The 14,133-nt window shown below is 37.0% G+C and overlaps 1 protein-coding gene across 6 annotated transcripts in view; it reads right to left on the reverse strand.

Annotated features, from left to right (window-relative positions):
• Nucleotides 1-14,133, reverse strand: part of RAPGEF6 (Rap guanine nucleotide exchange factor 6) — a 236,183-nt gene that overhangs the window by 138,756 nt on the left and 83,294 nt on the right. For 5 of the 6 annotated variants that reach the window (XM_012446998.3, XM_012447211.2, XM_012446922.3 and 2 more), the window contains exon 5: nt 3,215-3,284. The exons of the other annotated variant lie outside the window; for it this stretch is intronic. In XM_012446998.3, coding sequence (XP_012302421.1) covers nt 3,215-3,284 — 70 coding nt within the window. The remainder of the gene's footprint in view (nt 1-3,214; nt 3,285-14,133) is intronic. 6 annotated transcript variants of the gene reach the window in all.

Genomic DNA, 14,133 nt, shown 5'->3' on the forward strand with positions numbered 1-14,133 from the left:
TTGCTTGAACCCTGGAGGCAGAGGTTGCAGTGAGCTGAGATCAAGCCACTGCACTACAGCATGGCGACAGAGCAGGACTTCGTCTCAAAAACAGAAAAAAAGAAAAAGAAACATTCCATGTGCACTTGAAAAGTAGGCATATTCTGTTGTTGACAGGTGTAGTATTCCCTATTATGTCTCTTAGGTAAAATGTGTACATAATGAGGTTCAAATCCTCAATATTCTTACTGATTCCTGGTGTGTGTTTTGTCAGCTACTTTAGAGGTATATTAAAATCTCCTGGCCAGGAACATCAGCTCACATCTGTAATCCTAGCACTTTGGGAGGCCAAGGCAAGAGGATCACTCGAGGTCAGGAGTTCAAAACCAGCCTGGCCAACATGGTGAAACCCTGTCTCTATTAAAAATACAAAAATTAGCCAGGCGTAGTGGTGCACATCTGCAATCCCAGGTACTTGGGAGGCTGAGGCAGGAGAATCACTTAAACCCGGGAGGCAGAGGTTGCAGTGAGCTGAGATCTTGCCCTTGCACTTGAGCTTAGATGATTGAGCAAAACTTCAACACACACACAAAAAATAAAAATACAAATTTCCCACTGTGATTGTGTGTTTGTCTAGTTCTCATTTTACTAAGGACAGTTTTTGTTTTATATATTTTCAAGGCATGTAAAGCTTCAGTACTGTTTAACCTTGATACAATTATCCTTTTATCACTATACACCATTCTTACATTAAATAATGCTTCTACCCTAGAAGTATACTTTGGGCTAGGCATGGTGTCTCACACCTGTAAGTCCAACACTTGGGGAGATGGAGGTGAGAGGACTGCTTGAGACCAAGAGTTCGAGATAAGCCTGTGAAACATAGCAAGACTGTCTCTACAACAACAACAACAAAATTAGCTGGGTATGGTGGGGTGAACCTGTAGTACCAGCTACTCGAGAAGCTTAGGCAAGAGGCTCACTTGAGCCCAGGAGTTGAAGACTGCAGTGAGCTATCACACCACCACACTCCACTCTGGGCAAGACTCTGTTTCTTTGAAGAAAAAAAAAAGTGAAAACAAGGAGATTACTTTATAATGTGTCAGATTAAGATGACTAACTTATCAGGTAATCAAGAATGTGTTAAGTAACAGACATTTCCAATCACCAGTGGAGTTATTCAAATTTGTACAAATAGACAAAACCATTTGATATACCTCGACCAGGCATTTTTAACAATTCTGAAAAATTTCACTTATTTTGGATTGTTTTCTCCTATAACTCATAAAGCATTTAAAACTATACCAGTCATCAATAAATTTAATTAAATTTTTGGAATTTAAAAATTAGCAGACATAAATATATGTACTTGATGTGGCTTTTTAAAATACTTGTTTTTCTGAAACACTGAAGAATATATTGGAGATATAATGCTTCCTAATCCCAAAATATGTCAACATATATCTGCTAACAATAAGGACTTTGTCTTACAGAACCACAGTATGGTTATCAAACTCAGGGAATTTGATATTATCCAATCTGCAGTCCATATTTGGATTTCATCAATTGCACCAACAATGTCACTTCTAGCTATGTCTACGATTTCTCCTTTTCTTCCTCATATGAAAATATTACATAATGTACAATAAGCACTAAAACAGGATGCATATACCACTGAAGTAAAAGCAGTATTCTTCTGCATATATTATGAGAAATACAAAATACATCAACTGTAAAGTAAGAAAATCAATACTGCCTGTGGAGTTTTCTTGCCATGTTCCTCAATACATACATTTAAAAGAAAGAATTCTGAGGCTCTAATAGGAATCCCATATACTCAGTGCTTAAAGAAAATAAATATGAAACAATACATACTCCATCCTTGAACAAACTTGAATTCAAAAAACGTTCACTGAATACTTACTATGCAGGCAGCAATCTGCAATACTGTAGGAGATACAAATGGAATAAGACATAATATTTGCCCTGTAGGAGCTTAAAATCCAGTTGTTCATATAAAATTAGGGATAGTGAGTTCATGGTTATATAGATGATCCAGTTGAAGATGATCTTCAAATAGAAAACAAACTATTTGAAGATACCAATCTGACTATAGCACCACGAAATGGAAAAGGAGCTTAGTTTTGAGCCCTTATGTTAAAATGCTTCATTAAGAATTCAATTTCTCTTCTCAACAAATCTAATGAGATGACATGATCATCTACATGAGATCCCAGTAGGACAATGAGTCCATTCAGTATATGCTATTTTCTAGTAAGTTCATCTTAGAACAAGGTAAAAGGGAGCTGTGTTATTGATTCTTCTAATACTTAAAACAAAAAACTACCCAAACAAAAACAATATTCTAAAGTTACATTAACTACTTAGCTTTTTTAAGAAAAAATAAAGAATTATTCCTTAAATACACCCTTAAATAAAACTTTAACTTAAATAATTTAAAAGTGAAAATACTAAGACCATCTCTTACTTGGATCTAATTGCATGTCTTTTTACTTTTCTCTACTTCATTCTCTCTAGTCTAGGACACAGACTATAGAATTCGAAGTTTATTGAAAAGGAAAAATTGAACGAGAAAGTAAATTGAATGAGAATGGAGAAATCAGTTCAGGCTCAGCCCAGTGGCTCCTGCCTGTAATCTCAGCACTTTGGGAGCCCAAGGTAGGTGGATCACCTGAGGTCAGGAGTTGGAGACCAGCCTAGCCAACACGGTGAAACCCTCTCCCTAATAATAAAAAAAAAAATACAAAAATTAGCTGGGTGTGGTGGCAGGTACCCATAATCCCAGGTACTCAGGAGGCTGAGGCAGGAGAACTGCTTGAAACCGGGAGGTGGAGGTTGCAGTAAGCTGAAATTGCACCATTGCACTCCAGCCTGGGCAACAGGATCGAAACTCCACCACAAAAAAAAAAAAAAAAAAAAAAAAATCACTTGAAATATCATGGCCCCCTTTTTCTGGTACAAGGGGTAAAAAATGCCAAATGTGCAACATGTTATATATAAGTGTATCATGTTTGACACTTCTTGAGGATCAAAAAAAGTCTGAATAGACAGAAACAGATAAACTTGATAAACTTGATAGATGGTTCTGATGCTACTTGATAAAACCTCTAAAAGGTCATAGTAATAAAACCTCCTTAAGTGTTAAAAGCCTACTACATGTAAAGTTAAAACTGAAGCATATCAAAAACAATTCAGCATTCTTTAAAGCTCTTACCACAATCATTTCTGAAGGCTCTAATACAAGACAATCACATCCTCTTTTTCCTCCAAACTGCTTACCAAAACTATAAAAACAGAAAAACAATTTCTTTAGCAAAGGTTATAAATAAAATATATCAATATAGGAAAAAAACAACAAAAAAACCCCGAGATGTTAGCCAAGAAATTCTGATCTTGTCACTTATATTAAGATTTTCTAAAAAAGAAAAAAGAAAAAAAAAGAAACCTTTTTTATTAATTGTCCAGATATAACAGATCTCAATACTGCATGAAAATTCTCTTTAAACTTCTGCCTTTAGTCCCTAAAATTAGTTATAAAAGATACCTGTTTAATCTTAAATTTTTAACATCTGTTAATATATGTTGAACAAAGAAAAAAATAAACCTAATAAAAACCTAATAACAGTGATAACACAATTAGCCCATGTTTTATAAAAGTAAATTATTATAATCTTTTGGGAGCAGTATTAAGACAACCGATATTAAAAATAAAAAACCTTAAAAAACATTCACACTTGAGTAGTCTCTTGGTATCCAACTGGGATTGATTCCAGAACCCCCAAAGATAGAAAAATCTACCAACGCTCAAGTGTCTAACATAAAATGGTGTAGTATTTGTATATAACCTATGTACATCCATATGCTTTAAATCATCTTGAGGTTTTTAATATACCTAATGCAGAGAAAGTGCCACATAAACAGTTGTTATACTTTGTTGTTTAGGAAATAACCACATGTAAAACAAGTTTATATATGCTTAGTAGAGATGCAACCATCCATTTTTTTTTCCCCAGGATCAGCAGTTGCTTGAATTAATGGATGTGAAACCCACAGACATGAACTGCCAACTACACATAAAGATATGTAGTTAGATACAAAGATGACTTATTAAAACAAAGGGCTGGAGTCACAGCTCTTTGGAAAAAAACTAAAGCTGGATCAATACTAAAAATGTATTTTTATATTCTTGGTCTGAGAAAGATTTCTCAGCATAACAAAAAAGAAAGCAACCACAGAGAAAAAGGTAAGTTTTCATTTTAAAAGATAACCTGAATTTTTTAAATGGAGAATAAAAAAAAACCCTGTCAAATATACCAAGACACAAATGACTTACAGATGAAATATACATAGTACACTTCAAATAATGGTACAGCAACCAAAAATATCATATTTGAAAGTTTAGTACCAGCATCAGTGAGCAAAGAAAATATATAAATAGTACTCCAAAAATAATTAAAGGAGGAAAAAAATTAATCATTCAAGCAAAAGATAAAATACCAAAAAAACTAATAAATAAATAAGTCATTTATAAAGAAAATTATACAATCTTATTGATGGACTAGAAACAAGGCTTAAAGTAACATAGCACATACCTTTATGGGAAGGCTCAATATTTAAAAATGTCAATTTCCCAAAGTATAAGGTTCTGTACAAACAATAGTTAGTAAAGTTCTAATCAAAATCCAAACAAAATAACTTTTGAACATAGCCAAAAAATTATTCATGTTTTCTCTTTTTTCTTTTCCCTTTTTTTTTTTTTTGAGACAGGATCTCACTTTGTGATCACCCAGGGTGCAGTACAGTGGTGCAATCACAGCTCACTTTAGCCTCAATGTCCCTGAGCTCGGGTGATCTTCCCCATCAGCCCCAAATAGCTGGGGCTACAGGCATGCACTACCAGGCCTGGCTAATTCTTTAAATTTTTTTGTAGAGACAGGGGTTTCTGTCATGTTGCCTACACTTGTTCTGAATTTCTGGGATCAACCAATCCACCAACGCTGGCCTCCCAATGTCCTAGGATTGTAATAGTGAGCCACTGCACCAGGCCTCACTTGTTTTTCCTTAAGCAGAAGATCTTTATCTTTTGCTTCCTGAAATTCTTATATCACTTAATACATTTAAAAAAGGAAATCTGTAAAAATTTGCTTTCGTGCAAGATGGACTAACAGGGACTGGATTTACTCTCCCACCTGAGGACAAAAACAGAAATCAAGACAAAATATATAAAACAACAATTTCAAGACACCGAAAAGAAGGCAGGACAGGGCTGTAATGCCTGAGATAGGAAACAAAAAAAACAAGATGATTCCTGCAATATGCCATTTTACCACCTACAGACAAGTTCTAGGCTGCAATGCAAGAATAGAGAAGCCCAAAACAGCCTTAAAATTTTGCTGAGTTGAAAAGTTTTAGGGTGTGGATGACAGGGCAAAGATTCTTAGAATTTGCAATGCAGTGTTCCTGAAAAGAGGGAGCAGCAAAGAGCAAGGGACAGAGAGAACAAGACTGTGCACAAGAATATGCATAAGCATGTGTGTGCATATATGCTTTGGAGAAAGGTCCTCCTGAGTCTCTGTGTAAGTAGTGTGGATATGTGTAAACAAGCCTAAAAGTCACAGTGGAAAGACGACATAATATATGGGGCACTGGGTAGGGTCCTCAGAAATGTATTTCCTTAGTAACATAATAAAATAGTACTAAAGTGTTTAACTTGCACATATACATTTAAAAGATAAACCTCAAAACAATCAAATAGATTCCAGTTAGCTAGACTGTATGTTAGAACAAAATCCGATACCACCTAAAAAGATGCACAAGTTAGAACCCAGTGACATAAAATTCACAATGACATCAATAAAGAAACAAACAACAACAACAACAAAAACCAGGCATCCAAAGGAACAGGAAAATATTACCCATAACCAAGAGAAAAAACAATCAATAAAAATAGACCAAGAACTATCATAAGTATGGAAATCAACAGACAACAATATAATAACAGCTATTTCTATGTATGTTTCATGTTCAAGAAAGCAAAGATAAATATGAACACAACAGAGAGTAAAAAAGAAGATACAAAAAAGATCTAATCCAATAATCTATCACTTCACATACACAGACATGTAAGGTCTGTTTGTTCCATTTATCAGTAATGTTAAAATTGGTGAGTAGCTTCAGACAGTGTCAACTTGATCCACTATTTATAAAGAGTCCCCTTAATTTTTCATTATTAGTTTTAGCATTTTTTATCAGCATGTAGATTGAAAGTGTTATTAGGGCTATTAAAATATGTATTTGTTTTGATCATTCCTTCTGAATTTATTAGCTGGGGGGGGGGCACTAATATAAAGAAAAACTCGCAACTATTTGAGTTCCTGGAACTGCTGTTTATATAAAGTGAATTCACTGTATATAAAGTAAAACCTATAAAAAAGCTTCAGAAATACATTAATTTATCAAGACTGAAGAATACAAACTCAATACCCAAAAATCAATTATTTTATTGTATATTAGCAACAATCAGAAATTTAAAAAATCTTTTGACTCCATTAAAAATAGAAAAATGATGATTTATCAAAATACATACAAGACTTCTACAAAGCTACAAATTTAAAAACTGAAACATTGCTGAGAAAAATTGAAGAAGACCTGATTAAAAAGAGATATATCTTGTTTATGGATAAAAGTGGCAATTCTCTCCAATGTGTTCTACAGATTCAATACAATCACAATAAAAATCCCAGAGAGTCGTCTTGGAAGACTGACATAATGACCCTAAAATTTGCATGGAAATGTAAAGAGTCTAAAATAGTTAAAAACAACTTTGGAAAATAAGAACAAAGTTGAAATATTTATAGTATCAGATTTTGACATACTATTAAAGCTAGAGTACTCAAGATAATGTGGTATTTAATCAACTCACAGATCAATAATACAGAATAAAGAGAACAAAAGGAGACCCATACATATATGCTCAACTGATTTTTTGCAAAGGTACCAAAAGAATTCAATGGGGAAAGATAATCTTTCCTATAAATGGAGAACAACCAGAAGAAACAAAGGCAGTGCGGGATGAAGTTCTTAATATAACACCATAAACAAAAATTAATTACAAGTGGATGAGAACCAGGCATAGTGGTTCACACCTGTAATCGCAGCACTTTGGGAGGCAGAGGCTGGCAGATAACTTGAGCTCAGGGAGTTTCAGACCAGCCTGGCCAACATGGCAAAACCTCGTTTCTACAAAAAAATACAAAAGTCAGACAGTTGTGATGCCACACCCCTGTAGTCCCAGTTACTCAGGAGGCTGAGGCAGCAGGATCACTTGTGCATGGGAGGTCCAGGCTGCAGTGAGTCATGAGCATGCCACTGCGCTCCAGCCTGGGTGACAGAATGAGACTGTCTCAAAACAGGGGGAAAAAAAAAAAAAGAATCAGGAATACAAATTTAAAAGTTAAAACTAAAGTAGAGTAACAATAAAATTTTTGTACATGCCCTATATCAGAAAGTTCCCTTCTGTATGTCTAGTTTGTTCAAATGCTTTATTCCAAATGAGTTTTAGATTTTTCTCAGATGCGTTTTTTTTCTATATTTATTGAAAGATTCATGTAGTTTTTATCTATTATTTTATTAATACAGTATACTGGATTAATTGACTTACAAATGCCAAACCAATCTTCCATTCCTGGAATAATCTGAACTTGGTCATGATATAAAATACTTTATAAATATATACCAGGATTGTGTTTCCTGTCATTTTTGTTAACAATTTCTGCATGTATATTCATGAGGAACAATAATCTGGAATTTTCTTTTCTTGAGATCTTTGCCTAGTATCGGTAGCAGTAGTACTGGACCAACAGAAATGAGCTGAAAGCATTTTCTCTACCCTTACCCTATACAAACTCTTTTGGAATATATGTAATAATGCTTCTTACGTTTGAAAACATTCAGCAGTAAAGTTATCTGGGCCTAGACTTCTCTTTGCACTCAAAGTTTCTATTTCTTTTTGAGCCTTTTTTGTAATGCATGTCTTTGCAAGATTTGCCCAATTTATTGATATGAAGTTGTTCACAAAATTCCTTTGAGTGCCAAGTGTGATGGCTCACACTTATAATCCCAGCACTTTGGGAGGCTGAGGCAGGTGCATTACCTGATGTCAGGAGTTGGAGACCAGCACGGCCAACATGGTGAAACCCTGTCTCTACTAAAAAAACACAAAAAATTAGCCAGGCATGGTGGTGTGCACCTGTAATGTCAGGTACTCAGGAGGCTGAGGCAGAAGAATCGCTTGAACCTGGGAGGCATAGTTTGCATGAGCCAAGATCATGTCATCGCACTCCAGCCTGTGTGACAAGAGCAAAACTTTGTTTCAAAAAAAAAAAAAAATCCTTTTTAAAATTTAAATTTCATTAGGATGGTAATGTCCCCTCTTTTACGTCTGATTTTGGAAATGTATAATCTTTCTTTTTTTATGGTTACTCTAACTTAAAGTTTATCAACTTTTGTTACCTTTTGAAAGAACCAACTTTTTGTTTCACTGATGTTTCTCTATTACTTTTGTGGGTTTTAATTTCACTGATGTCCTCCTGAACCTTCCTTCTGCTTGCTTTTGAGTATACTGTTCTTTCCATTATTAAGATGAAAACTCAAGGTAACTGAATCAAGATCATTCTTTTCTCAAAAATATGATCTAAATTTCCCTGTAAGGACTGCTTTAGTTGTATCCCATAAATTTTTATGTGTGTTCACTTCCATTGAGTTCAAAATCTTTTCTAATTTCTCTCGTGAAGTCTTCCTTGGTTTATCGTTCACTTACAAATTTGTTATCTAAATTCTCTTATTTCTTTCTGATACTGATTTATAACTTAATTCCATTGCAGTCAGTGGACAAACTTCAAATGATTTCATTATTTTAAGTTTATTTAGACTTGTGTTATGGTCCTAGATTATATGCCCTATCCTGCAGAATGACCCATAAAATCTTGATAAAAAGATTATGTATCAGATCAAAGTGGTTTGTAGTACTTTTCAAGCTCTACCTTTACTAATTTTCAGTCTAGTGGTTCTATTATTGAAAGACTTTTGAAATCACAAGCTCTAACTACTGAATACTAATCCTTTCAATCTGTCCATTTTTCCTTCATATATTTTGAAGCTCTGCTATTAAATATGCAATAAAATTGCTATGTATTGCCAATGTATTAATCCTTTTAACATTATGAAATTTTGCTCCTGGTGTCTAGTAATGTATCTTGTCTTAAAATCTATTTCACCTCACATTCTAGTTCTCTCATGAATATAGCTTGCCTGGTACATCTCTCCTTTTCAACTTATTTGTGCTGTAAAGCCAAAGTATGTTTCCTGTAGACAGCATATAATGGGATCCTGAATTGTCAAAAAACCTGATAATCTCTTTTAATTGGAAGGTTTAGACCATGCACATGTAATGAAATTACTGACTTGTCTGGATTATGTCTACTATTTTCCTTTTTTTCTTTTTTGAGATGGAGTCTTGCTCTGTCACCAGGCTAGAGCACAGTTGCACAATCTCGGCTCACTGCAACTTCTGACTCCCAGGTTCAAGAGACTCTTCTGTCTCAGTCTCCCAAAGAGCTGGGACTACAGGCGCATGCCACCACGTCTGGCTAATTTTTTTGTAATTTTAGTAGAGATGGGGTTTCACCATGGTAGCGAGGCTTTGATCTCCTGACCTCATGATCCACCCACCATGGCCTCCCAAAGTGCAGGGATTACAGGTGTGAGCCACCGCGCCCAGCCTATTTTCTAAAAGTCTCATCTTTCTCTTCCTCTTTTCTTCCTGTTCTACAATCGTTTCTGTCAAACCAGTATTTTTGTTTAGTGTCCCATTTTAATTCCTTTGTTGATTTTTTCTAAATGTTATTTTTGTTATTTTTTTTTTTGAGGGGGGCAGGATCTCACTCTGTTGCCAAGTTGAAGTGAAGTGTCATGACCATAGCTCATTGCAGCCTTAAACTTCTGGGCTCAAGCCATCCTCTCCCCTCAGCCTCTTGCACAGCTAGGACTACAGGTGTGCACCACCACGTTTTTTGTAGAGACAAGGGTCTCCCTATGTTGACAAGCAGATCTCAAACTCCTGGCCTCAAGTGATCCTCTGGCCTTGGCCTCTCTCAAAGCACTGCTATTAAAGGCATGAGCCACTGTACCTGGATGATTTTTGTTATATTCTTGATGGTTAATGTGTGGGATTGCAATATGCTTCAGAAACAAGGAAACGTGGTCCACTCTCACCACTTCCAATCAACAACATACTGGAGACTCTTGCCAGTACAATAAGGCAAGAAAACCCATTAAAGGCATACAGACTGTAAAGAAAGAAATGAAACTATCTTTATCATAGGAGAGTGATCCCGTATATAGGAAATTCTAAGGAACCTACAAATATAAACTACTAAATCTAACAAAAGGTTTTATCAAGGTGACAGGATATAAGATCAATATGCAAAAACCAATTTTATTTCTATACACAAGCAATGAATAAAATGAAAATGAAATTAAGATATAATTCCATTCATAATCACAGAATAATTAAATATTTTTAAATGATTTAACAGGGCACTGCAGTTCAGGCCAGTCGTTCTGGCACTTGAGGAAGCAAGGCTACATGTTCGGGGCCAGCCTGGGGAACATAAGAAAAAAAAAAAAGATTTAACAAAAGTATAAGACTTGTACACTGAAAAATACAAGATATTGCTGAGAGAAGTAAAAAGATAAATAGATGCAAAAGAAACCCATGTTCATAGGCTGGAAGAAAATGCTCCCCAAATTAACCCATACATTCAAATTATTTCCTATCAAAACCCCAACAGGCTTTACTGTATAAATTGACAAACAGATCCTTAAATGTATATGGAAATACAAAAACCTAAAATAGCCAACACCATTATAAAAATGAACTAAGTTGTAAGACTTACTGGATTTGAAAAGTTACGATACAGCTAAAATAATCAAGACACTCAGGATTGGTACCAAGACAAAAAAATAGTTAAATGAGACAGAACAAACGATCCAGAAAACAAACACATACTTTTATAGTTAACTGCTTTTGAACAAAGGTACCAAGGCAATTCAATGGGGAGAAAACAGCCTTTTCAATAAACCATGCTGGGTAAAATGAATATGCAAATATCCATATGCAAAAATATATATACAAACAAAACAAAAAATTACTTTACAATGGATCACAAGCCAAAATGTAAGAACTTAAAATAAAAAATTCTAGAAAAAAACATAAGATTAAGTAATTGAGGTTGATTTAGTTGAAGATTTCTTAGGACACCAAAAGCTCTACTCTCAAAAATAAACCTTAAAATAGATATCATCAATATTAAAGTTTTGTGCTTCAAAAGACACTATTAAGGAGCCACAGACAGGACGGGCGTGGTGGCTTATGCCTGTAATCCCAGCACTTTGGGAGGCTGAGGTGGGTGAATCACAACGTCAGAAGTTTGAGACCAGCCTGGCCAAGATGGTGAAACTCCATCTCTACCAAAAATACAAAAAAATTAGCTGGGCACAGTGGCGGTCTCCTGTAATCCCAGGTACTCGGGAAGCTGAGGCAGAAGAATCGCCTGAACCCGGGAGGCAGAGGTTGCACTGAGACGAGATCATACCACTACATTCTAGCCTGGGCAACAGAACAAGGCACTGACTCAAAAATATAAGAAGCAGCCACAGGCTGGCTGGGTGCAGTGGCACACACCTGTAATCTCAGCACTTTGGGAGGCTGAGGCAAGCACATCACTTGACGTCAGGAGGTGAGACCATCCAGGCCAACGTGGTGAAACCCCGTCTCTACTAAAAATACAAAAATTAGCTGGCTGTGGTAGTAAGCACCTGTAATGCCAGCTACTTGGGAGGCTGAGGCCAGACAACTGCTTGAACCCAGGAGGCGGAGGCTGCAGTGAGCCAAGATTGTGCCACTGCACTGTAGCCTGGTCAGCAGAGCGATACTCCATCTCAAAAAAAAAGAAGCCACAGACTGAGAGAAAATATATGCAAATCATATATATGATACAGAACTTGGATCCAAAATATATACATTCCTACAACTTGATAAGACAGCACAATTTAACAATGGAGAAAAAAATCTGAACAGACACTTCACCAGAGAAGATACAGGAATGTCTAGTAAGCATATAAAAAGATCTCCTGACACCAAGATGGCCAAGAGAAGACAGCACCAGAACGCAGCTCCCAGTGAATGAGACGCAGAGGGCTGGAGGACTTCACGGTTCCAAAGGAGGTGCTGGGTTCTTTTCTATGGGACTGACAGGGCACTGGAATTGGGCCCTGGGAAGAAGCCGCAAGGCAAGAGCCGCGGGGGGTGGGGGATGCAAATCGAGATGGGAGCGGCGTGTCCCCATCTGAAACGTGCAGCTGGCTCGGAGGGTCGGGGGACTTCACCCCCTTGGTGCTCCGTTTCAGATCCTGTGCTTGCCTCATCCCTCCTGCAACCCTCGGTCCACGAGAGCCCTGCCAGATGGTGGGGCGCGGTGGGTAGTTGATGCAAATCTGAGCAGCAGCTACCGCTGGGCTCAGCAAGTTGTCGCAGGGACCTGGGCGGGAGTTTGGACTTACGCCAGCGGGACCGTCCCACAGAGGGAGGCAGAGTTGAAAGCAGGGCAACAAGCCATAAGGCCGGCAGGCCCCATCCCCACAGAACTCAAACTGAAGCGCTCGCTAGAGAGCTTGGCAGCAAAAAACACCAGCTTGACAGTTCTGGGAGAGACGCCATCGGGAAGGCAGGGCCAATCTCACCTGCAAACAAACTCCAAGTTAGGACCACGCACCCAACAACCTGACTGAGCCCAACAGAGCCTAGCAACGCCCTCTACAGGCCAAAAAACATACAGCTCCAACCTCAACAGAAAAAAGTTCCACTCAGGGACTCCTGAAATCACCAACTTCAAAGATTAAGGGGAGATATATCCACAAAGATGGCGGGGGGGAAGCGCAAAAAGGAAGAAACCACAGAAGAACAGAACACCTCTTTTCCTCCCAGGGATCACAACTCCTCACCATCAAGGGAACAAAATAAGACAGAGAATGAATCTGACGAATTGACAGAAGCAGGCTTCAGAAGGTGGGTAATAACAAACTTATCTTCAATTAAAAGACCATGTTCGAACCCAATGCAAAGAAACTAAGAACCTAGAAAAAAGGTTAGACAAAATGCTAACTAGAATAACCAGCTTAGAGAGAACATGAACGACTTGATGGAGCTGAAAAACACAGCACAAGAACTTAGTGAGGCATACACAAGTTTCAACAGCCGAATCAATCAAGCAGAAAAAAACGGTATCAGAGACAGAAGATGAAATCAATGAAATAAAATGAGAAGGCAAGATTAGAGAAAAAAGAGTGAAAAGAAATGAACAAAGCCTCCAAGAACTATGGGTTTTTGTGAAAAAACCTAATCTACGCTTGATTGGCGCACCTGAATGTGAAGGGGAGAATGAATTGAAGTTAGAAAACACTCTTCAAGATATTATCCAAGAGAACTTTCCCAACCTAACAAGACAGGCCAACATTCAAATCCAGGAAATACAGAGAACACCACAAAAATATTCCTCAACAAGAGCAACCCCAAGGCGCACAATTGTCAGATTCACCAGGGTTGAAATGAAGGAAAAAATCCTAAGGGCAGCCAGAGAGAAAGGTTGAGTCACCCACAAAGGAAAGCCCATCAGACTCACAGTGGTTCTCTCATCAGAAACCCTGCAAGCTAGAAGGGAGTGGGGGCCAATATTCAACATCCTTAAAGAACTTTCAACCCAGAATTTCATATCTGGCCAAACTAAGCTTCTTAACTGAAGAAGAAATAAAATCCTTAACAGACAAGCAATTACGGAGAGATTTTGTCACTACAAGACCTGCCTTACAGGAGTTACTGAAAGAAGTACTAAACAGGGAAAGGAATAACCAGTACCAGCCACTGCAAAAAGTACCAAATGGTAAAGAAAAATGATGCAATAAAGGAGCCATGTCAATTAACAGGCAAAACAACCAGCGAGCAACAAAATGGCAGGATCAAATTCAAACATAACAATATTAATATTAATTAATATTAAATGTAAATGGCCTAAATGC

The sequence above is a fragment of the Aotus nancymaae genome, unplaced genomic scaffold (genome assembly GCF_030222135.1).
Source record: "Aotus nancymaae isolate 86718 unplaced genomic scaffold, 86718_ANA_hifiasm-v0.15.2.pri h1tg000064l_1, whole genome shotgun sequence".
Taxonomy (NCBI): domain Eukaryota; kingdom Metazoa; phylum Chordata; class Mammalia; order Primates; family Aotidae; genus Aotus; species Aotus nancymaae.